Source organism: Cucurbita maxima, unplaced genomic scaffold, assembly GCF_002738345.1.
Source record: "Cucurbita maxima cultivar Rimu unplaced genomic scaffold, Cmax_1.0 Cma_Scf00037, whole genome shotgun sequence".
In the NCBI taxonomy this organism is placed as follows: domain Eukaryota; kingdom Viridiplantae; phylum Streptophyta; class Magnoliopsida; order Cucurbitales; family Cucurbitaceae; genus Cucurbita; species Cucurbita maxima.
This window is the reverse complement of record NW_019272053.1, coordinates 318,554-342,819: the sequence shown is the minus strand read 5'-3', so window position 1 is coordinate 342,819 and position 24,266 is coordinate 318,554. Positions and strand designations below refer to the sequence as shown.

The 24,266-nt window shown below is 35.3% G+C and overlaps 1 protein-coding gene across 1 annotated transcript; it reads left to right on the top strand.

The window, feature by feature from the left end:
- The first annotated feature begins 673 nt into the window (after positions 1-673).
- Positions 674-16,373, top strand: LOC111468638 (protein SUPPRESSOR OF MAX2 1-like). Its single transcript, XM_023113916.1, has 5 exons — positions 674-687; positions 2,834-2,837; positions 12,680-13,954; positions 14,323-14,632; positions 14,721-16,373. The coding sequence occupies exons 3-5, from the start codon at positions 12,747-12,749 to the stop codon at positions 16,302-16,304; spliced, it is 3,102 nt and encodes a 1,033-aa protein (XP_022969684.1). The 5' UTR covers positions 674-687; positions 2,834-2,837; positions 12,680-12,746; the 3' UTR covers positions 16,305-16,373.
- Positions 16,374-24,266: the final 7,893 nt, after the last annotated feature.

The window sequence follows — 24,266 nt, the reverse complement described above, 5'->3', positions numbered from 1 at the left end:
AATTTTAAAATCTTCAAAATTATCCTTAACTTTTTTTAAAAAATTAAAAAATATTTAACACTTAAAAAATACTCATACTAAACTTTTACCTTTTATTTAAATTTTTTAAAAATAAAATTTAAGAGTATTTATTTCTAACGAAAATCCTAAATTAATTATATAATTTTTTGATATTCTTGAAAGCTCTTAAATTTAAAAATATTTTTTTAAATAGAATAAAAAAAAATAGAATATTTGTATTAATTTAACACTATAAATATTAACCATCCATCCTTGCTAAAAAAATTGGAAAAAATAAATATTAAAAGAAATAATCTACTAGTTTTGTAAAAACTAGAAAAAATGGGTAAAAATGACAGATCAGTTACTTTTCCCTACGTGAAAGCGTTGAGTAAACATAATAATAACTTTTACTGTACGGTAAAAAACAAAAACTTTTCTGCAGATTACACGTGGGCTTGGCAGAAAAGAGAAAGAATAATTGAAGATAAAAAAACAATAATAAAAAAAAAAAACATGAAGATGAAGCAAAGGCCGTTGAAAAGTTTGTATTATTTCATGTACTTGTGACCATGAAACAACGATCATGCCTCCCTATGTTAATACTTGGTTCATAATGTCTTTTTGTTTTTGTTTCTTTTTCGATGGTACTTCGTTCTATCCTTATTCGTATATTTTTTAGGGTTTGTTTTAGTCCGAGAAGTAATATGGTCTCGTTGTTATTATTTTTATTAATGGATTAAAGTGTAATATGTGGATATTAAGCTACGTTGAAATCATGTAGATCAAGTGAATTTAGTGAGAGTCGAAGTTAGATAATATGATTTGAGGAAATTGAACTTTTGACTGTACCTGTCTTTCGTGCGCAATATACACGTGTGAAATCCCTCCAACACGTGTGTGTGATGTGGGAGCCACACGTGAATCCCCTTTCTGTGCCATTCGACCTCCCTTTATTAGTTGTCCATGTCGGATTTCAATGTTAATCATGAAATAGGGACCTATTATTAAAAATCATCATAGGGGTGGCCTTCTGGACAAAAATGAGTGTGTAGTACTTTCCTACACATGACCCAAATGTTGGAGTGTGGATACCCAGGCGGTTCACACCCCCTGGATCCATCATAGTCGAGAGCTGTCTGTAGCAACGTCCGGAAGTCAACAAACCCCAAGTGTCATGTGAGTCATGATAATCACCATCATAGTGTACGCATTCGTACTCATCATTATAAATGAGGAAATATCCTGATCTACATGAACACACAAAATGCATGAGGTCCCTATAGTTTTATCTTTAAATCATCTTTATAACACAACTCAATACCTCATTCACACATTACTCTATTCGAGAGCTCCATAAGCCTCAGAGGAGGCTTAAGTGTACTTTGTTCGAAAGGAGAATTGTTGAGAAGTGTTGGGGGTGAGTCCCACATTGGTTAAGTTAAGAAATGATCATGAGTTTATAAGTAAAGAAATACATCTCCATTGATACGTGGCTTTTAGGAGAAGCCAAAAGCAAAGCCATTGGTACGTGGCTTTGATGGGTTACCTTTTTTATTTTATTTTATTATTTTTTTCTACTATTGTTACAACATCGAGCCAGACATGGAGTTCGTTAGGGTTGTGTGATATGTCTTGTGGATCACATGGATAGTGATTAAAGCTAGCATGCACGGGGTCACAACCAACTTTGGGTAACTATATGGTCATGTAGGACGAGTTCGCTAGCTAACCTTCTACGGATGATGAGTAGGCTAGTACCACGGGGTCACAGCCAACTTGTGGTAACTATATGGTCATGTAGGACGAATTCGCTAGCTAACCTTCCATGGATGATGAGCAGGCTAGTACCACCATGTTGTCCCCATCAAAGAGTGAGTTTTATGAGGTAGTGCCTCAACCTAGGACATTGATAGACCGTTGCATAAACTAAGCTAGCTACATAAGTCTATGAGTAGAAAAAGTGGTGTACCTTAAATCAATAGTAAAGTATGTGGTCTCCAAATAAGTTCAAGATGCAATAAGAGCCTAAAAGTAAATTTCATGCTGGGTTTAATTTTATACTCACTCCACCCTACATTTGTTTTTCAAGTCGAGACGAAGGAGTGCTCGAGAGCTTTGCAGCCACAAATGAGTGTCGACTTAGAGCGTCTATCGTGTCCACATTATTTGTAGATCCAACCGGAATATATATTATTTAATTTCATAATTATTTTTTATTATTTATTCTCGAACCCCTCTTTAAATTATTTTTTAGTTTTTTGGAAGGTGATTTCTCCATTACAAATTTTAAATAAATATTTGAGAAGGAAAAAATAAATGTTTTAGAAACTAAAATTTTATTTTTATCAAAAACAAAAATATAATAAATAACTTGAAAAACACAACAAACCCAATCCAACCCAGAAAATTAGAATGGGTCGAGTTCATTGCTTGTTAAAAAAAAAATTATAACTCGAACAATTAGGTGAGTCTAAATTTTTTGGATTGGATAGAGTTCGTTAGGTTGTTCGGGTTGAAAAAATTTATAACTAATCTGTTTTGTTCATATGAATAACATTGTTTAAAATATTTATTTTTGACCATACAATCTTTCTTTACTCTATTTCGTCATTTTTGTGGGAATAATTTTGCCCATCTAATTGGATATAAATCATATTGGTAATGACCCATTTACCCGTTTTTCCATTCATTCATCATTGCAGAATTTTGAAGATTCTTTTGTTTTAAGTCGGGATGGAATATTTCGTGTGCTCCAACAATTTCATTTTTAAGAAAAAGAGATGTTCCTGTGATATTCAAACACAGGTCTTAACTTAGATAAGTTAATAAGTTGGGTTTGTGATAATTTGTAAAATAAATATGCTTGTGACAAGAACAATTGCATCGAGTTTAAAAATATCTCAATTCAACCTAATGATTTGGGATCGATCTATTCGAGTCTTTAATCACGTGGTTATTATCTAATTGTTTGATTTCAAAACCAATCTTATGAAAGATTTTGATATTCAAATGAGACGAATTACTCTTAAATAAGGTGACATTACAACTACCAATCATAATTAGCATGCTCGTTTAACGTCAAATCAACTTTCTTAATGAAATCACATACCAGCTAATTAATCATAATATTATCGTTTTTTTTTTATTTTCAAAAAAGACATGTTCTAAATCATGTCATGATTTCAATTATGTATATGTTAAGATATTTAAGCTCGTGCAAGCGACAAGGCTACTTTATAAATTTTGATATTGTCTTCTTAGCTTGGAATGTAGGGACCATTGGATACATTTTATTCAATTATAAAACTTTAATAATAACATGTTGAGTTTGGAGTATAATCAAATAATTGTGTAAGAAAATCTAGAGAAATAACGAGAAAATGAAGAAGATAAAATGTAACAAGTCGAGCGTATCAGCCATGATCATGAGCTGACCTTCACATCACGGCCTCTGCAAGCTCATGCCCTTCGAGAAGAAACTCTTTTTTATTAGTAAGATATGCATACAAATAAGTAGTTGTCACAAGTAAACCAACGTGGGATATCACAATCCACCCGGTCTAAAGTTCTCGCTAATACTCGTTTCTTTCTCCAATCGATGTGGGACCCCTACCAAATCCCACCTCCCTTCAGGACATAGCGTTCTTACTGGCATATCGCCTGGTGTTTGGCTCTAATACCAATTGTAATAGCCCAAGCACACTGCTAGCAGATATTGTTCTCTTTAGACGTTTCGAGTTTCCCCTCAATGCTTTAAAACGCGTCTACTAGAGAAAGGTTTTCACACCCTTGTAAAGGATGTTTCGTTCTCCTCCCTAACTAATATGGGATATCACAACAATCTTCTTGCTCTCAGGTAGGTGATTGCCACAAGACCATATCACGAAAGAATGATACAATTCTCACGCACACATATAGGTAGTTACTACAAATTTCTATGCACAGATAGACAATCTTCTCTGGTTAACGTGCATTCTTATTTTGTTTTTTTAATTGTATCGTGATCATTTTTCTCCATTTGTAATTAACTGGAACAACACCATTTTATAGCTAGATTTTATTTTGTATTTAATTTTGGTTTTGTTCGTTATCTTTATTTTGAGTTTAGTTTTATTGGATTTTATCTTTATTTTAATTTACTTTTATTCTATCTTTTTTCGTCTTTCGTCTCGTATTTTTAGTCTCGATTTGGATTTCGAAACCTCGATATTCAGGGCGTGACAATACTCAACAAAACTGGGAGCTTAGTCTCACAATCATGTTTGTGTAGAATGCCACGGTCACTCGTCCAAGGCATGTTTCCTGTGGTTGCATGTCAAATATCTCGATCATGCTTGTCTAGGACACATTTCCATGGTCGCATGCCCATTCTAAACTTCTTTTACTTGCTTTCACGTTAGATAGTCATTTACTATTATTGATGAGACAATACAGAGGGGTAGAACCCGTCACCAAAATCATGTCTAACTTGAAGGAACTTCTTGACCACTGAAATCTCCTCCACCTTATCACCTAAGGATCGTCATCAACTTCATCGCAAAGTTGTCTATTGACTCACATCCTTCATACGAATAGCCCCAAGCTCACTCTTCAAGGTTTGCACCATTGCTTCCTTGACCCATTTCATGCTCACATGCATTGTTTGCAGTGTCTCTCACGCTACTTTGCCGAGTTCTTCTCTACCAACAAGAGAAGGATATCTTCGAGGACTGCTTGGTAGATGACGAAAAAATTCATCATGTCCCTACGCTCCTCAATGTTGTCACCATGCTCGATGGCGTCCCACACATCTTGTGTCTGTAAGGTAACATGCACATATCGACCATGTTGCGTAGTTATTCTTCATGAGTAACATGTACTGGAGTGTTACATTCCCTTTTCTGCTATTTATCATCATCATATCTCCTTCCGCGACTTTCTATAGTGAAGACATTTATTTCTGTATTCTAACTCTGATACCAAATGTTAGATATGACCATTGATCAAAGTACAGTCAAACAAATAACTAAGACAGAAACTCCTGAGGGGAGACTTCCTTTTAACTGAAAAACTTTAATACTATACTTTTCAATTCTTTTTGTTGTTGTGAATAAAGTGAGCATTAAAGACTATTTAATCAGTTTAACTACTAACCATTTTCACGAAGAAAAGTCTAACAATTTTCCTACTCACAATTATCCTAAAATTTCTCAAGTTAATAACTTCTTTTTCAAAATCAAGCTTACTGACTCACATATATGACGTGGTATGACATACTAATAACGACCCGACAACAGCAACTACAAAAGTTTGCGGGAGGGAAAGAGAGAGAGAACAAAGTTGTCGAAGTCGTCCTTATAGCGTCGATGACAAGTGGTAGAGGTGCAACGATCGGGTCTAAGTAAGACGATGAAGCAGTGTCAATGCTAGATGATCGATGGCAACGAACCCCCAACGATAACTTTGTGGCGAACGAAGAAAAGGAAATGCAAGCTTTTTTCTCAAGTCACCCGACTACTAAACGTGTGGAAATAAACGAGGAGCCAACCTCACTCGGCTTTTAAAGTTGAGTAGGTCAATGACATGTTTCTCTCTTCTCTTGTTCTCTAAAATCGAGCATGCTAAAGAGTATTATGACAACATAGAGAATTTATAATATTGAAACCTTAAAATAACAAAATCATTTTAATGTTGTTTTAATTTATTAAAGACTTGTAAGATTATTAGTTGCAGTGTAATATTAGCACAACATAAATGAGTATTTGTATGGGATGAACATTATGACTCTTTTGAACATTATGGCTCTTTAGAACATGACGATATCAAGCATTGAATGTCTCACCAACTAAAGTGCTCTATTCAAATGGATGATATCCAAAGGGAACATTTATGGGTATAGTTGAAATTGTGTCATTCAAACTTAAATGCAAATGCTAACATTCAAGACTATAGCCCCATCGCATTTAATATACGCCTTAGTCTTCTAGTTCATGCATCTACGTCATATTTTTATTTTACATCATAATAATTAAAAGTAAAGGACACTGACAATCAGACGTTTAGATTTGGTTATATTTGAGTTCGTGAATTTTTAACTCAACAAATATACTCTGGTGTTTTAGGTGGAAGTTTTGGGAGACTTTACGCCGACAGATAGAAATTTGAACTCAACCAGTGAATCCAATCCTTACCCACGTGGTGCCTCATGAAGTATGTTGACAATGTTTTAAATGAGATCGAAGTTGAATGGTTATGATAGGGTTAGGTTGGGTTGTAACTCTATGTTTGGTCAGATTGACCAAACCAAAAAAATGTCAACCCATTGCGAACCAACTCAAATTTTCAATTTTTCTAAATTTCAACCCAACCCATTAAAAAAAAATTAACTCAACCCAACTCTTATGGTTTGAATTGAATAACCCAAGCTGGTCGGGTTATCAAGTCATACAAACGACCCTAATTTTATTCAACAGGAAAACAAGATATTTTAAGCTCAATAGGCGCACACATGTCATGAATATGTCTAGCTCCATCGTATGCAAGAATGATCTTTCATTCTTATCCATTCACTTGCTAGACGTTATTGAATGAACGATAAGTTACCTTCTAAGGAACCTAACGAAAACTTCGTATGCACGTATATATGCATACAACATTACATTTATAATTATCGAGATAGGCAACGAGAGAGGAAAGGGAAAAAGAAAGCTTTTTGACGAGAGGATAATAGTACGAGCAAACTTTTATCATAAAGCGAGAACCAATAGTCGTCTTCTACTCGATTCGAAAGCAACCCTACTTTCCTTTATTCTAAAGCTTAGAAAAGGAAAAAAAAAATAAAAATAAAAGGGAAGTGAGAGAAGAAAGAGATGGCAAGAAAAAGTCTTGTTGCTTTAATCACAAGAAGCTACCAATACTTTATAGAAATGAGATTTTTTTTTTTTTTTTTTTTGCTTAAAGTTTGACCTTACATGACATGATTATATATATATATATATATATGACTTTGGTGGGACTTTTCTTCCATTACCCTTTTCATCCATTTCAAATTTTCACTTTTAGCCAAAATAAATAAATTTTCCTAATGAGAAAATATATTTTTTCTTATAAAGTTATGTTTATGTTGGTGTAATTTTTTCGTGTACGTTTTTTTTAAATTTATTTACGTTATGGTTGATAACAATTTCGATTTTAGCTTTCAGTTGCAAATAGATTTCGAGTTTGTTTACTATAGATTTCATATTTGTAAAGAAATAATTGACTTACAAATTTTAAAAATAATTAAGATAGATTTTTAAAAAATAGATAACTAAAGAAAGTTCAAATTTTAAATAAATGGGTATCAAAATAGACTTTAATTTTTGTGAGATTACACGTTGATCGGGGAGGAGAACGAAAAACGCTTTATAAGAGTATGAAAAACTCTCCCTAGCAGACGTATTTTAAAATTCTTAAGGAAAAACCCGAAAGGGAAAACTAAAAAAGAACAATATCTACTGACTGTGGAAACATATTAATTTAATCCCGATACTCGAGGATAAATAATTTTTTGGGTTAGAATTTTTGTATGATATTCATTTTGTGAATTATGGTTCACTCTACTACCCATCATTGTATGGGTTTTGGCTAAGAATTGTTTAAGAAGACTTGGGGTTTTTCTTCGTAGGGTACAACTTTTTCATCACCAAGGAACCATAAAACTATCACTTTAGGTGTTTTCTCTGTGGTATAGTTAACACACTTCTACAACGGTCTTTGTCTCTCCAACCTGCTAACAGGTATGTTAATTGCCACAATTGCACTCTTGCTACAATGGAACAATGATTGTGCAACATTTGTTTTAACCCAACGAACAAGTTGGTCGTGAAAAATTTAGACTTTACGAATAACGTCAGTGTATACTCGAGTCTCAAATCACGTTTGAGAGAAATGTTTTGGAAAACGTGAGTGAGGAAATACGTTGAATACAATTTGAAAGAAAACAATGTTATTAGCTAAAAGTGATTAGGCAACAACGCTTTTGATAGCATATAATCTGGGGTAGGAAGAAGTGACAACTAATTATATTCTCTTGTAGACATGATTTTGATGAATAGTCAGACACTCCTTGTATTGATACACCATAAAATAGCAAAGACATATCTAAAATGAAAGCATGTAAAAGGGATTTGAAACGAGCATGTGGAGAACAACAAGTTCTAGACAAGCATGATCGGGACATCCTACATACGGCCATAGACAACACACTTTAGACAAACATGACCGTGACACTAATCATACTAATCAATGATCTATTAATGTTGTCCTCACTCACATGCATCTTACGAAAATTCCTAGGATGTCACCGAACATAGGGTGCACCTTGTTGATATAGGTGTAACTTTTAATTCTTTTAAATATTTTTAGTTATCCTATCCTTAGATCGCTCTTAATCGGATGTAGCCTTTCATGTGCTTTTTCTTTAGTCCATACGGAGACCCACCAAATGATATTTTAACCTAAAATCGGTCAATAAAATGAACAAGTATATGTCGAACATGTTAGATTATTTATTTTTTGGATTTCCTACGTTGAATGAATTAAAATCTAATATGACAATTAAAATCCTAGAATTTTAAAAGTTAATTAATTTCAACCATAATTCATATTACTATTTTCTAATAACTCATTTAAAATCAATTAAAATATTATTGTTCGCCCGAATTATTACTATTTTTTTTTCCTTTGTTAAAGAGAGTGTAACGACTTAGATCCACCGCTAGTAAATATTGTCCTCTTTAAGCTTTCACTTTCAAGCTTCCCTCACAACTTTAAAACGCATCTGTTGTTAGGGGAAGGTTTTCACACTCTTATAAATGGTGTTTTTGTTCTCCTCCCAACCAATATGAGACATCACAATCCACCCCCTTTCGTTGTATGATCTTACATTGGTTGAAGAGGAGAACAAACCACCCTTTATAAGGGGTGTGAAAACCTTCTTCTAGCATACGCGTTTGAAAACCTTGAGGGAAAATCCAAAAGGAAAACCCCGAAGAGGACAATATCTGCTACCGATGGGTATGTGCCATTACATTTGGACAATATCTGTAGTGGTGGGTTTGGGTTGTAACATCAAGTTTGTTCTTTAAAAAAAAAATTATTTAAATAAATTTACTTATCTTATAGAGTTGGATTGTATTGTAACCCTATTTTTTAAGTTGACCGCACTGACCCAACTAAAAAATGTCAAATTTGCAACCGATTTTCCAAGAATTCATCCTAACCTAAATCAAAAAAATCTAACCCTACCCAACCAACATTTATGATTTGAGTTGAGTAGTTTGAATTGGTCGAGTTCTCGAGTCATACGAACACCCCTTTTTATATCTATAAATTTACAGTAAAGATTTCTAGACGGTATGTTACCAATCTAACCTATACCATTTAGAGTTCTCAGGCTCATAGGAAATTAAATGTCTTAATTATTAATATTAATTAATTATTGAAAAAGAAAAATAAATTAATTAGGAGTTTGGAATCCCAAAGAAAGTGTAATTATCATTAATAAACATCATACCATTGTCCTCTAGTGAAATGCCCTTTTTATAAAATAATATTTAAATGAAGGAATGTAAGCATGATTGAGTTTATATTATAATAATATTTTTTTTTTAAAATATGAAAGTATGGCTTAGGATAATGAACCTTCAAAGATTACATAATCAACCATAGGATATAAATAAATAAATATAAACAAGATGTTAACTTTAGTATATAAATAAATAGAACTTCTTGTTAAATTTTAAATCATCCACGTGCGAGGAAGATTTAAAATTCTAACCTCGATAGTTAATGATATAATGTCTTACTCAGTTGAACTATGCTCAAATTGATGATGTGATATCCGAATAAAAAAGGGTAATCCTAAGAATAATTACTACCTATGCTAACAAGGAGTACGTTCTTTCTTGGTAACTCAATTACAGAAACGCCAAAATCGACTGTATTTTGTTTGGAGTAATTTTATGTTGGATGATGACTTCTAGTCTATGGGGATAGTTTTCACGCGTAACGTGATCATGTCGCAACGGGTGTAGAAAAATATCAGGATCATTAAGTATCAAGAGTACGTGTCACGGATAATTTCAAATTTTTGGTCCAATTAAAAAATTAGAAATGAAATAGTGGAGAGAAGCATTTAAGGGAGAGAGAAGAGACGTGAATGGTACGTAGTTTGAGGGAATTGAAAAGGAAAAGTTGAAAAGGAATGAAGAAGACTTTCTATAAAATTAAACAAATTTAAATAAATAAAAATCTTAATTTTAAAATATTAATTAATTTGACATTCCTAAAGAAAAAAAATAATAATTTAATTATAGATCAACGGATTAAATATATGATATGATTGAACTAAAAAAAAATATAATGATCGGAAGAAAAAAATATCAAAGTAAGAAAAGCTTGAAAACTAAAACTCTCTCGTTCTCGATTTTTTGTCGAACCCATCTCTTCAGGTCATATCATTCTCCCGACCATATCTGCCTCCCTCTCAGTACTCTATCTCTTTCACTTGTGACGTTTTTCTCTACTCTTGTTAGTGGCACTTATCGCTAACACACATATGGTCGTTGTACACCAGAGGTTGTCTCTCAATCTCTTTTCGTCACTCGTCTCCCTTAGATTTTGCCTTCTTCTCTTCAACTAGCAGCTCATTGCCTAGCTCTATTCGATCTCACCATGAATATGAAACACGGTTCGAATGGTCATCACTAGTAAGGTTTCCTCCAACTCTATTCGATCCGCCTTAATTTTGGCTTACAACCTCTCCAATTTTCATATGAATTAAAAACAAAAAAAAAAAAAAAATTGAATAAACGACTCAATCCACCCGAACAAACCTTAGTTAAAAAAAGATATTCTTAATTGAAAAATTTACAATCCAATATCTGAGTCAATGTCTTAACCTGATCCAATCTAACCCAAGAATGCTCGCATAAAATTACCCAACGAGACCATTACAATATAATTATCCTCCACAACGATCGACTCTTTCAAAATCTAGATTATTCATCAAATACAAAATTCAACGAACATTTTATAATTTAAACGAGAGGAAGAGAAGATTAATATTTAATTACATATCTATATGTATAAATTTTTCTACCCATCATCATTAAATTATTGACAACAAAACTCAAGAATAATATGATTAGGGGAGAGAAAAAGAGATTGAAGGTATGAAAAGGCGAAACCCGTGCATTGCCCTTGCAACAATTGCGTGTGAAAATCAGCGCGTCTAGCCACGCCACCTCACTCCGAAACAAATAGCGCGTGAGATTAGGACTTCTATTATTATCATCACCCATTTTTAATCATAATATAATCTATTTATTTTTAAATCTTAAATTTAAATTTATAATTTAATTTCAATAATAATGTGAAATAAATATTTTTATTTTTTTAAAAAAATGGATGGTAGAATAAATAATAAAAAATATTTATTAAATTAAATAAAATCAAAATAAATATTTAATATATATGATTCCAAGCCATAGCTAACTGATATTTTTTTTTAGTGTGATGAAGAGGAAGATATGATAAATATTGTTAATGAATAAACCTTAGCTCTAATACTATCTCCAACACGATCTCAACTACCATGGCGTCGACCTTTGGCCCATTCCCTCTTCACTACGCTGTTACAAACCGTCTCACCAAAAACAACTTCATCATATGATGAGTCCAGCTCCTCCCTACTTATGGAGTATGAAGTTTATGAGCTACCTCGATGGTACTATTGCCGCTCCTGCGAAACTGGTCCCTTCCTCAACCTCTTGTGACCTGGTCTCTAATCTGGCCTATGATAAGTGGTATGATCAGGATCAACAGGTCCTTAGCGGTCTTCTCTCATCTATGTCTGAGAAGATCCTTCACGATGTGGTTGCTGCTTCTACTATGTCCAAGGAGGCGTGGGATATCTTGCAGCGGATGTTTTCGTCGTCAACTTGTGCTCACACTGTTTAGATCTATGTTGAGCTCCCCCTTTGTTAAAACGAGTTTGAGAGGTTTTCATATGTTTATGAAGAATGTTTCGTTCTCCTCCCGAACCCATGTGGGATCTCGCAATTTACTCTCCTTCGAGGCTTAGCGTTATCATTCATACTAGTTTTCTTCTCCTATCATCGTGGGACCACGTACATTCTAAAATTTATTTTTTTTTTAAAAAAAAAAAAAAACTAAATTCCCTGTCTAAAAAGGCAGCGTCTGACCCCCTTCTCAATTATCTCTAATATATTGAGACAAAACTGGTTTAAAAAAGTTTCTTCCCTTACCTTCAAGATATATATATTTTTTTTCTATTTTTTTTAATTAAAAAGAAAATTAATGCCCAAAAAGCATTTTCCAGAAATCCTTGCAACTGATCATTCAGTACTTCCAACTCCCTGATTTCCCAGAAATTCTCTCTTTCGTTTGATTAATGCTCTCTCTGTTCTGAATTTTACGCGATCTCTTCTTTCCCCTCTTTCTCTGCTCTTCTTTTTCTTAACACTTGCTGTGATTGATTGCAAATGGCTACACAATTGGATGGATTCATTGATTTATTGATGGATGGATGGATCCTTTATAATGAGATTTGATTTTCATTTCTTAGAAATGGGTTTTTTTTCTATTTTTGTTCTCGATTTCTGATTCTCATTGACCTTCTCCATCTGGGTTTTGTTCGTTCTTTGATTTCTGTGGTTTTTTAGGGATTTTGGGATTTGGGTTTTGATTTTTGGCTATAAATGAGAGCTGGGTTGAGTACGATTCAGCAAACTCTTACGCCGGAGGCGGCGAGTGTGCTGAATCACTCCATCGTCGAAGCAGGTCGTCGGAATCATGGTCAAACGACGCCGCTTCATGTGGCGGCGACGCTTCTCTCCTCGTCTAATGGGTTTCTCCGGCAAGCTTGTATCAAATCGCACCCGAACTCCTCTCATCCACTTCAGTGCAGAGCTCTCGAGCTCTGTTTTAGCGTCGCCCTTGAGCGGCTTCCGACGGCTCAAATCGCTAGTCCTGGCACTGAGCCGCCCATTTCCAACGCCCTTATGGCTGCTCTAAAGCGTGCTCAAGCCCACCAACGCCGGGGCTGCCCTGAGCAACAGCAGCAGCCGCTCTTGGCCGTGAAAGTTGAGCTGGAACAGTTGATTATTTCGATTCTTGATGATCCTAGTGTTAGCCGTGTTATGAGGGAGGCTAGCTTTTCTAGCCCGGCTGTTAAGGCCACCATTGAACAATCGTTGAATTCATCTGCCCCGGCGAGTTCTTCACCGGTTGGGGGATTGGGATTTCGACATTCTCCGGCCAGACCACCGAGGAATTTGTATTTGAATCCCCGGATGCAGCAGGGGAGCATTGTTGCCCCATCGCTGCAGCAGCATCGAGGGGAGGAAGTCGGGAAGGTAATCGATATACTGCTCCGGTCAAGGAAGAGGAATCCGGTGCTTGTTGGGGAGTCGGAACCGGAGGCTGTGGTGAAGGAATTGTTGAGGAGGATTGAAAATGGAGAATTAGGGGATGGAGCATTGTGTAAAGCTCAGGTGATTCATTTGGAGAAGGAGATTTGTGGTAATGATAGATTGCAGATTGGAGCTAGAATCAAGGATTTGGTGGAGCGTAGAATGGAGAATTTGAATGGTGGTGGAGGGGTTGTTCTTGATATGGGGAATTTGAAATGGCTGGTTCAGCAGCAGCCTGCAACTCGGGGTGGCTCGGGGTCGGGAACGGTGCCACAACCGGTTGTTTCAGAAGGCGGGCGGGCTGTGGTGGCGGAGATAGGGAAGCTACTTGCTAAGCATGGTAATGGTGATGGTGGTCGGCTCTGGTTGATAGGTACTGCTACTTGTGAGACATATTTAAGGTGTCAAGTCTATCATCCTTCCATGGAGAATGACTGGGACTTGCAGGCTCTGCCCATTACGGCCCAAGCTCCTCTTCCCGGATTGTTCCCAAGGTACTCTTTGTGTAAGATCCTACGTCTGTTGGAACGAAACATTCTTACAAGGGTGTGAAAACTTCTCCTATTAGACGCATTTTAAAATCTTTAGGGGAAGTCTGGAAGAGAACGTTCCCGTCCAAGGAGTCCAATAAGGAGAGGTTTCCACACCATTATAAGGAATGTTTCGTTATTCTCTCCGACCAATTTGGGATCTCATAATTTGCATTCTTAGATCGTCATTCTAAGTTATGCCAATATTCTTTGCAAATTGATTGCTTGTTCTACTTATAATGCTTTAGAACAGCTGAAGTTCTCGAATTCTGCTATTAGTTTATGGTTTGTTCACTTCTGAGTTCTTCAAAATTGATATCCATTTTCATTAGGCTTGGTACCACTGGTGTTCTTAATCGCCCGATTGAATTGTTATCCATGATCAAAGGATTTTCAACTAAGGCCACCGTTCCGATAGGATCGGTGGCGCTCGAGAACCTGGATTCATCTCGAAAAACACGTTGTTGTGCTCGATGCATGCATAATTACGAACAGGAGCTGGAAAAACTAGTGGCCAATGAGCTTGACAAGCCATCTTCAGTACTTAAATTGGAAGGAGGCAAAGCATTACCTCTCCCTTTGTGGCTGCAGAACGCGAAGGCCGAAGACGAACATTCGAAGAAACACGAAGCAACAATCGAGGTGAATTCTACTGTGATTCTTTGTTTACTTGTTCGTGTTTCTCTTGATAATTTGCATTTGTAAAATGAACGATCTTTCTTGTGTTTAGAGCTTGGATGAAGAACAAATACGAAAGCACAAGACTCGAGAACTTGAGAAGAAATGGCACGATACGTGCTTGCGCCTTCATCCTAATTTCCATAATCTAAACAAGTTCAGTCCGAACATGCTCGGGCATCAAATTCCTCAACCCAAGTTACAACTAAATAAAGCATTTGGGGAAAAAGTACTTTCAAGTTTGCAACCAGGAAGCCCGGTAAGGACGGAGTTGGCTCTTGGGCGAATGAACGACAACGACAACTCGACCGAGCAAACACATAAAGAGCAAGTGAAGGACTTTCTGGGTTGCATATCTTCCGAACCCGAGAGCAAAGTATGCAAATTGCAAAGTGGTAAATTTCTTAACGCGTCCGATATCGACTCGTACAAGAGGCTCTTTAAAGGTATACTAGAGAAGGTATGGTGGCAACAAGAAGCAGCATCTGCTTTGGCTACAAGTGTGACACAATTCAAGTTGGGAAATGGAAAACGTCGCGGTACGATTCGAAAAGGAGACATGTGGCTCTTGTTCTTAGGTCCCGACCGTGTTGGAAAGAAGAAGATGGCAACTGCTCTTGCAGAGCTGGTATCTGGGTCCAATCCGGTAACCATTTGTCTTGGCTCAAAACGTAGCGATGGAGGTATTCGTGGTAGAACCATGTTAGATAGAATATCAGAGGCGGTTAGAAGGAATCGTTTTTCGGTTATTGTGTTGGATGATTTCGACGAATCGGACCTACTGGTTCATGGAAGCATAAAAAAGGCAATGGAGAGAGGTCGATTCACTGATTCTCACGGTCGTGAAATCAGTCTTGGTAATATCATCTTCATCCTTACATCGAACTGGATACCGAATGATATGAAACGCTTGTCTGATGGTAATCTGCTTGAGGAAGAGAAGTTTGCTAGTTTAGCAAGAAGCACTTGGGAATTGAAACTATCCCTTAGCAAGAGGACGATTAAACGTCGACTCGAACGGGCACATGGTGAAGAGCAATGTTCGAAACCGAGAATCGAAACTGGTTCAACCATATCATTTGATCTCAACGAAACTGCAGATACAGAGGATGAGAAAACAGACGGATCACTGAATTCAAGTGATGTAACAATCGAACACGAAACCGAACATGGTCTCAACATTCGACAATTATCATTCCCATCTCCATCAAAATCACGAGACATGTTCGAGAGAGTTGACGATGCAATTGTCTTCAAACCAGTTGACTTTGCCTCGATCAAGCACAACATCACGTGCTCCATCAACAAGAAGTTTTCATCGATTGTTGGAGAAAAGATCTCCCTTGAACTACACGAGAACGCTCTTGAGAAGATCACGAGTGGGGTATGGCTCGGTAACATGAATGTCGACGAATGGACTGAGAAAGTCCTTGTACCGAGCTTGAAAGAGCTCAAGACTAGTCTTCCGAGATTCGATGCCTTCGATTCCATGGCGGTTAGGCTCGACGCTGATGACAGTTCAGGTTGTCGGGGCTTAGAAGATCAGCTTCCTTGCAGCATCAAGGTGGTTGTGGGGGAAAACTGTGAGATAGCAGAGGTTAATAGCGGTTGTCATTTTGTAACTTCTGTTGGATAGAGATGTAAATATGCTTGAATGAAAGGGTAAAACCGTAAAGAAAAAAATCCACAAAAAAAAAAAAAAAAATTAAAAGAATATACTATTTTTTTTTTCGTTAAATTATTTGATATCTTTATGTTTAAAGAATTATATATATTATTTTATTGAATTAATAATTTTAGTGAATGGTTAATATTTATTCCAAAAAGTATGAAGGGTAAAATTGTCATTTTGCTTCCAATTAATTTATTTGGATAATGAAATAAAAATTAATTAAACATGTCATTTTATTTTTAATTAGAAAATATTCAATTATATTCTTTACCTTTGTACATGTCAACATTAATAATAGAATACTATTATGACATTATTATCAAATTAATTTTGATTAAGTTGGTTGGATGTGACATAACTCTTTATTAAAGTAGATTTTTTTTAAAAAATAAATTATAAATGCCCTAATTATTGAAAGATAAGATTTTTAAAGTGGGTTCGTGGAGCCAAGTCAACTAAATTAAAAAAGTTTAGATACCTCTAATTAAATTGTATTTTTGCTTTTGGAGGAACGGGAGAGTATTTATCGAACAACTGACATGGAGTACTCTAAGTAAAACAGGTCGTTTGTGTTGTTGGATGAAAGTCTCACGTCGGCTAATTTAAGGAATGATAGTGGGTTTATAATCAAAGAATACTATCTCGATTGACATGAAGCTTTTTGGGGAAGCCCAAAACAAAGCCATGAGAGTCGTGTTCATCTAACTTGGTAGCAGAGTCATGCTCTAAGCTTAGCCGTGACAAAAGAATTCTCAAATGCCGAACAAAAGACTCCAAAAGAAAAATGAGTCGAGTCTCGATTAAGGGGAGGTGTTGGATGAAAGTCTCACATCGACTAATTTAGAGAATGATTATAAATTTATGAGTCGTGTAACTCGTAAAGGTTCTAAAAACTTGACATGAAACTGTATGACCTGATTATTAAATGGACTCCGACTCAAACAAATACAAATCTAGCTTCTTGTTATATATGGATAGTATTTAAACTAGAAAGAAATCAAAGATAAAAACAATATCAATGTGTTGTAATTTTGATAGGGTATAACTTAAAAATGCAAAAAATAAATTCAACGAACCCGAGTTAGGTTGAGCTATTTTTCTAGAAATAAATTGATACTATTATAATGATATAGAAAAAAGAATATATGTACACGCCCATGTCTATGTTGCACCACCCTCGCAGTTGCACACACCACACCGCTTGCTCGCCACGCTACTCTAGTTCTCAGTCGCAACCACCACATTGTGAGCCCTCTCTTGATCCCACTCATTACTCATCGCTTGCTAACCTTACGCCCACGCTTCTTCCAATCACACGCTACTCCGGCTCCACTCCAAGTTACATGCCCAACCAACCAATACAAATTGTTCCCGAATAGAACTTTAACACAAACTCAGTGTTTGATCTTCAGTTATTGTGATATCCTACATAGTAAACATCATAGTATCCTGCTAGCTTATATTCTTCGCTTTTTTGTATACAAGACCATAGTCGATTGTACCTTTGACATATCACAAGATTTGTCCTTCGTGCAATAAACCATTCTTCATATTTATATGCCATAGTTTTCAATCTTTATTACCTCAAGTTATGGCATGACCTGTATAATAGTGATCTTCGCCACTAGACTAAACATTTTATCATATTCTAGTTCATATTGTTGAGAGAACCCTAGAGCTACAGTATCATTCAACAGATTCATTTGAGGGACGCTTTATTTTGTAAACCCAATTATAAAAGATAGGAGTGACATCTTCTAGTCTTGACACTAGTTATGTGGTTTGATTTTTCTCCAATGCTATAAATTTTTCCTTCATTGCCTTCTGTCAAACCATATTTTGTGATGCTTCTTCATACGTCTCTTGCATTTTAACTTCGTCTTCCATAATTGCTGCATCGACATACTTTGGATTTGACTTTTGGATTCTTTCTGACCGTCTAAGTTGTTGATGTGTCATTATATTTTTAGTTGGTTCGCTTGGTTGAGTCACTTCTTGCTCATTAACATCAGTGTCACTTGGATCTTCATGCGCATCAAAACTTAACAAAATATGTACAATTTGCTCCCCTCGTCTTTTGTATTAGAATTTCTTCAATGTTGTCGACGTGTGGTGTTCAATACACCCCGACGGCTCTTGAAAGTCTGGAGGACCAAGTGCCTCCAAAGCCCGGTCGTACTCACCTGTCGACTGTCTCGTCACCTGTAGGAGTAACTATGACTCTAATTAGTGACGCGGACGAATGGATTAACAAAGCCTGTAATACTTTCTTCTTTCAGGGCCACCCCTCATTGCACCACTATGATTACCAATCATGTAGTTTGAGCATTCTGAATCAATGATCTAGTCATTCTTGTTATTGATATGCTCTCCCATCATCGCCATAAGTGATACCTCATCTTCATCTATGCCACATAGTACCTTCGCATCCCATTCATCCTCCATCTTCTTTTTGGAGGTTGCCACATTACTTTCGACGAACTTTTCCTAGACTAACGATCCTTGGATATGTAGTCTTTCTTCACGCAATTGTACAAATACCTTCAAATCTTTTTTCTTAAGAATTCTTATTGTCGTTCTTCTAAGCTCTCCCAGGTTGTGTAGTTCCTTAATGACTTCTTTCTTTATCAGCATTTCTCATCTCATAATCTTGATTTCTAACAATACAGCTCATGTATCATGATGCCCTGATAAGTATCAAGACCTTGTTGCTCACTTAGACATGCTTATCGAAAGCTGGCCACATGAGTCAACCAAAGACATCTCGAAGATTCATCTATTTGGGTTCTATCGAGGTATGAACCCTCCCCTATCCACTACGAGTCATTTATGGATACCATAACAGATAGTGGGTGCCTATATCAACCTCCAACACATGGTCTAGGGTGCAATGTCGGCCCATCCATGTTGTCCAATGATGTCCTCGAAAAAAATCATTCTCAAAGGAAGACGTCCAAGACATTCGTCTTGCAATACTCACCCACATCGTGACACATGTATGTGCCACAAGGTAGCTTACTTAGGTCACATGGTCTAGGGGTGGTGGAAAGCTAACACTATATTTCTCCCTATAGGACATTTTGAGACACTTTTTTGTACCGTAGGAGTAAATGTGATTTTGGTGAATGGTCATACACCCTCATGGAACGCCTGTCAAGTGTCCGATTAACACCAAATTTTGTGAGTATTCATATTTCATAAAGAAGGACTTAACTCCAAACTCATATGTCAAAGCTTATACCAAAACTCCATCTTTTGAGGTTGAGGCTCAATGTCCTACTCGACCATTTTTCAAGTCTCTGACACTCTTATCTATCCTTTATCTTTGTCTTTCTTATGCCTCAACTTGGCTTCAATACAAACTTTTCGTAATGGTTGGATGATGCACTAGCGTATCATGGCAGCTGTCTATCTTGACAGCCATAAGCTTGATGGACGCCACTTGAGTGTCATCACCTTATTTGTCTACATGTGTGGGTCACAACCTACTCTGTCTTTCATAGTCATATTTTAGAAGTCGGATGGTAACCTTAACTATTTTTAAAATTCTTTTTTAATAATAATTCATATAAAGATGGTCACCTTTGCGTGTTTTCTAATCTCTAACCAAAGCCAAAGCAAGTTGAAAAGGTAACAAGGCAATTCTAAAAGGGACTTTAAGGATTTAATTATATAGTTAATTAATCTTTAAGACTTTATATTATTTTTTAAAAACCTATCATTAAAATATATAATAAAGTTCTATTATGGTAAACATGAGACTATTTAATAATATTCTATGAAATAAAGCTAAACATTGTCACATTGCTTAAAATATTCACAAATAATATGGTCAATACTTTATGGTAATGGAAAGATAATGTGTATATCCAAACACCCATTATCATATTGTAGCCAAAAAATTCCAATCATTTCATTAAAGAAATAAATGTGCCTAAAGTCCCCCTTTCAACCCAACCATGCATGTGTTCTCCTTCATTTTAATACATTTCTCTATAATAAATCCATTAATCTTTTTAAAAAGATATTTTTGATAGAGGTCGAAAATTTGAATCTTTCTTAAATACGTTAATTTAATTTCTATAGTGTAAAACAGAAACTATACATATTTGATTGATAAGCAGCTTGATGAACAATCACGTAAGTTGAATTCGACCCGGGACTGCCAAGCTAATATCCGCCTACATCACCACTTTTAAAGGAGGATCGAAAACCAGCTAAGGTACTGTAGTGTCCCCTAAAGACGTAACGATAGGTTCTATTCTATCTACCCATTCGAATCATCCTGTATTGGGTTTGTAGCCGAGACCGTTAGATTCATGATGTCATGTCTATATAACCTATCTCTATACTCATTTAAGTTTTGGGGACTCATTTTTCTAGTGGACTTTGTCTAAAGTTTATACACATGAAACAAATTAATCTTTGGTTAAATATGGTTTTTCTTCTTTGAACTATAATGGATAAATTCTTATCATACATTATAGGAATGATATAAAAATTTGGAGTATTCATATAACTTGATAAATAATCATACACGTTAGATTGTGTTGATTGTTTTCGATTTGGGTTTGGTTGATTTTTTTAAAAATCAAAAATTCAGTTTGGTTTGCGGGTTGATATCTTTTTGGTCGAGTCAACTCGACCAACTCGAAAATAGAGTTACAACCTAACCTAACCCTACCTACTTCTGAAAAAAAAAATTAATAATATTTAACGTTTGTAAATAATGTTAATGATAAGTTCAGTCTTGTAAATATTTGATATATAAATTTTATAAAATTTTAATTATTGATATGGTAGATGGGTAGAATTTTTTTTAAATAACTAAAAAACAGACCAACTTAACCTAACTTGTGAACGCTATTTGGACAGCATTACTAATCCAACCTAAAATTTTAGGTTTGAATGTAAATTTAAAAACACATGTGATGCTGGAGTAAAATAGGAGTATATGAATGAATTAATACTACATGTAAATGAGAATGATCCTGAGGATAAAATGACTGAGCAAACTTAAAAGAAATGAAAATTATTGCTTATGCCTATAAGGTGTATCTTTACTCAATCATAGAAACTCTATGATTAAACGTGTTTTACTTAAATATATTAGGTGACCTGCTACGAATTTTACTATAGTGCATGTGAGTGAGGACAAAGCATACGGTAAGGAATTGTGTTGATTTATGAGAATAGTCTTCACTCTTAAAAAGCGAGGAGTAGGTAACATGATTATGTCAGGGAAGATCGAAGCCAACAAGTGCCTTTTACTTAAAAATTATTTATGAATGTAATGGCTCAAACCTACCGTTAGCAAATAGATCAAAAATATATTAAACACAAATTTAAAAATACATCCTAACACTTTAAATTATTGTATAGGATGTACGTTTTAAAATATTCATGATTATTCATTGGGTTCTACTTTTTTTTATTGGGTAGAGTTAAATGCAGAGTACTTTTCTATACTAGTTCACATACATGCACATGGGCTCATTAGGCGAGCTCGTTAATGTACTCCTAGGCCTGACTATGAGCTAGCACACGCTCAGTGCCAAAAAACTAAAGAAAAAGAAAGAAACGTGATGCATGCATCCATGATCACATGACATACAACATGCATGAGATCTCAAATTAAAAACTATGATTCAATTAGATGATGTCTATAATACTTTCATACTTATCACGATGTAAATTTCTTATGAGACGTACTATATATTCAAGATATTTCGTTCTTGCTCATTATACATAGTACATCATGGTATCTTGCAAGACATAAACATGGTCATATCAACATAGCCATCAAGGTTTCCACACCCTGGTAAAGGGTGTTTTGTTCTCCTCCCCAACGAATGTGAGATATCACATAGAGTTCTTTCTCAAGAATTGGTCATAAGGTTGATAACATCTATTTTGGGATTCTAAATCGCTCAATTTCATCAAGAATCGAGGAAGAACAAAGTATAGATTTCAGATTTTTGAATTTGGTTTTCCTCCAAATCCAAGAGTATTTCTTGGAATTAGATTTTGATTTTTAAGTATATTGTTCTTAGAGGAATTTTACCCAAGATTCATGAAGAAATTCAAAGTTAATTCAGATGAGAAGATGGTATTCAGGCGATCATCAAAAAATTACAAAATTTGTATGTTTTTAGTTTTGGACGATCCTTGGACGTGTTTATTTTAGTCGATAGTTCGATAACAAATTATGATTAAAGTATCTATGGGTAGATTAATTGAAATTCTACAATTTTGGTGAAGAAACCAAGTTGATCCAAGTTTTATGTGAAAAATTAAGTTGAATCGAAAAATTTATCGGTTTCTAGGAAAATTGTGTTCACAGGTGAATACCCAACGGACATGTGTTGCACAAGCAGACGGTCCATACGTTTGGACAAAAAAACCAATAGGTGTCATAAGAAGAGAGAGTCGTGTGTCAATCAACTAGTAGAATTACGTGTTTCGGGTAGTCTGACCCACGCCCACATATAATTTAGCAACCTACACTCGAGCAAAACCATCCGCCTAACCCGACCTACGACCCACATCTCACATGGGTGCAGCATTTATTGTTACGAGAATAATTGGAGAAATTTCATGCTTGCGACGGATCAAACCCAATCTCTAGGATTTAAATGTGCAATGTCACACTGTGGGGACACGTTTCCCTTTCCCCAAGCACGTCTATATGTACACTTAGGGAGCCCTTTTTGCCTCGTTTGACCTCCTTTATACAGTTTTTCATCTTGATTTCAATACTAATCTTAATTTAACTTGAATTAAGACATACCAGATAATTTTCAGAAATTTTAGAGCTTCTAACACAAAGATAATCTTAATTTAACTTGTCAAAACATGTCACCATTGTCGCACTCTTGATAAAGCACTTATTGTACCCCATCATCGTTCGATGATGGGCTTATTGGTTTATCAAGAGTGCAATGATGGAGTTGGGTCAGGTTAGGTTCTCAGGTTGGGTGTACACCCCTATCTGTAACTACTTGAAATCATCAATATATGAACCCTAGGTATCGTGGAGTTCTTCATTCTAGTATTATCATGTATATTTCTCCTATCGTCTTTTTTCTTTTGCTCTTCATGTTTTCATCTAGATCAAGTATGTGAGTTGTGCAATGCTAACAGAATACATACATACATATCTACATATATATGTGTGAACGTGTTGTGTATGCATGTGCGTGTATTTTTACTTTGCTATATAGTATAATTTTTTTCATTCTAGTTCTTAAATTCTCGAAGGTAACCTTTAAAATATCTGTTTTAGTTCAATACTTTTTTTTTCTTGTTATTATTCTTTGTCTTGTACAATCCGTAAATTTTGATATACATGTTGAGATCTCACATCGGTTGGAGATTGGGACGAAACATTCCTTATAAGGGTGTGAAAATTTCTCTTTAGTAGATACATTTCAAAATCGTGAGGTTAACGACAATATAAATGGGTTATCTGCTAGCAATGGGCTTGAGTAGTTACAAATGGTAGAGCCACATCAGGCGATATTCTAGCGATGATGCTATCCCCTAAGGAGGTGGACTGTGAGATCCCACATCAACTTCTCTCTAATATACGAGTTTTAAAACTGTGAAGCTGATGTTGATACATAACGGGTCAAAGTAAACCATATCTACTAGTGGTGCCTCTTATTCGAGAATACATGTCAATTACTATTAATAATTCCCACAAACTTTATTCTCATTTAATAATTCAACTAACTTAATAATTTTTTTCTCACCTTTTTTTTCCTCAATTTCTTAATTGCATTAAAGAATGTCACCACTTTTCCCAATTAAGACCCTATGATTTCATAAATGTTCTTCATCGCCTTCCAAATAAATAGAATTACAACCAAACATGTCATCAATGTACTCTATTTTTCCAAAAAAAAAAAAAAAAAAAAAAAAAAA

Excerpts from the sequence above, each read along its gene's own strand:
- LOC111468638 (XM_023113916.1), top strand. The coding sequence starts at position 12,747 with ATGAGAGCTGGGTTGAGTACGATTCAGCAAACTCTTACGCCGGAGGCG. Across the intron at positions 13,955-14,322 it reads CTTCCCGGATTGTTCCCAAG|GCTTGGTACCACTGGTGTTC; the intron begins GTACTCTTTGTG and ends CATTTTCATTAG. Across the intron at positions 14,633-14,720 it reads AACACGAAGCAACAATCGAG|AGCTTGGATGAAGAACAAAT; the intron begins GTGAATTCTACT and ends TCTTGTGTTTAG.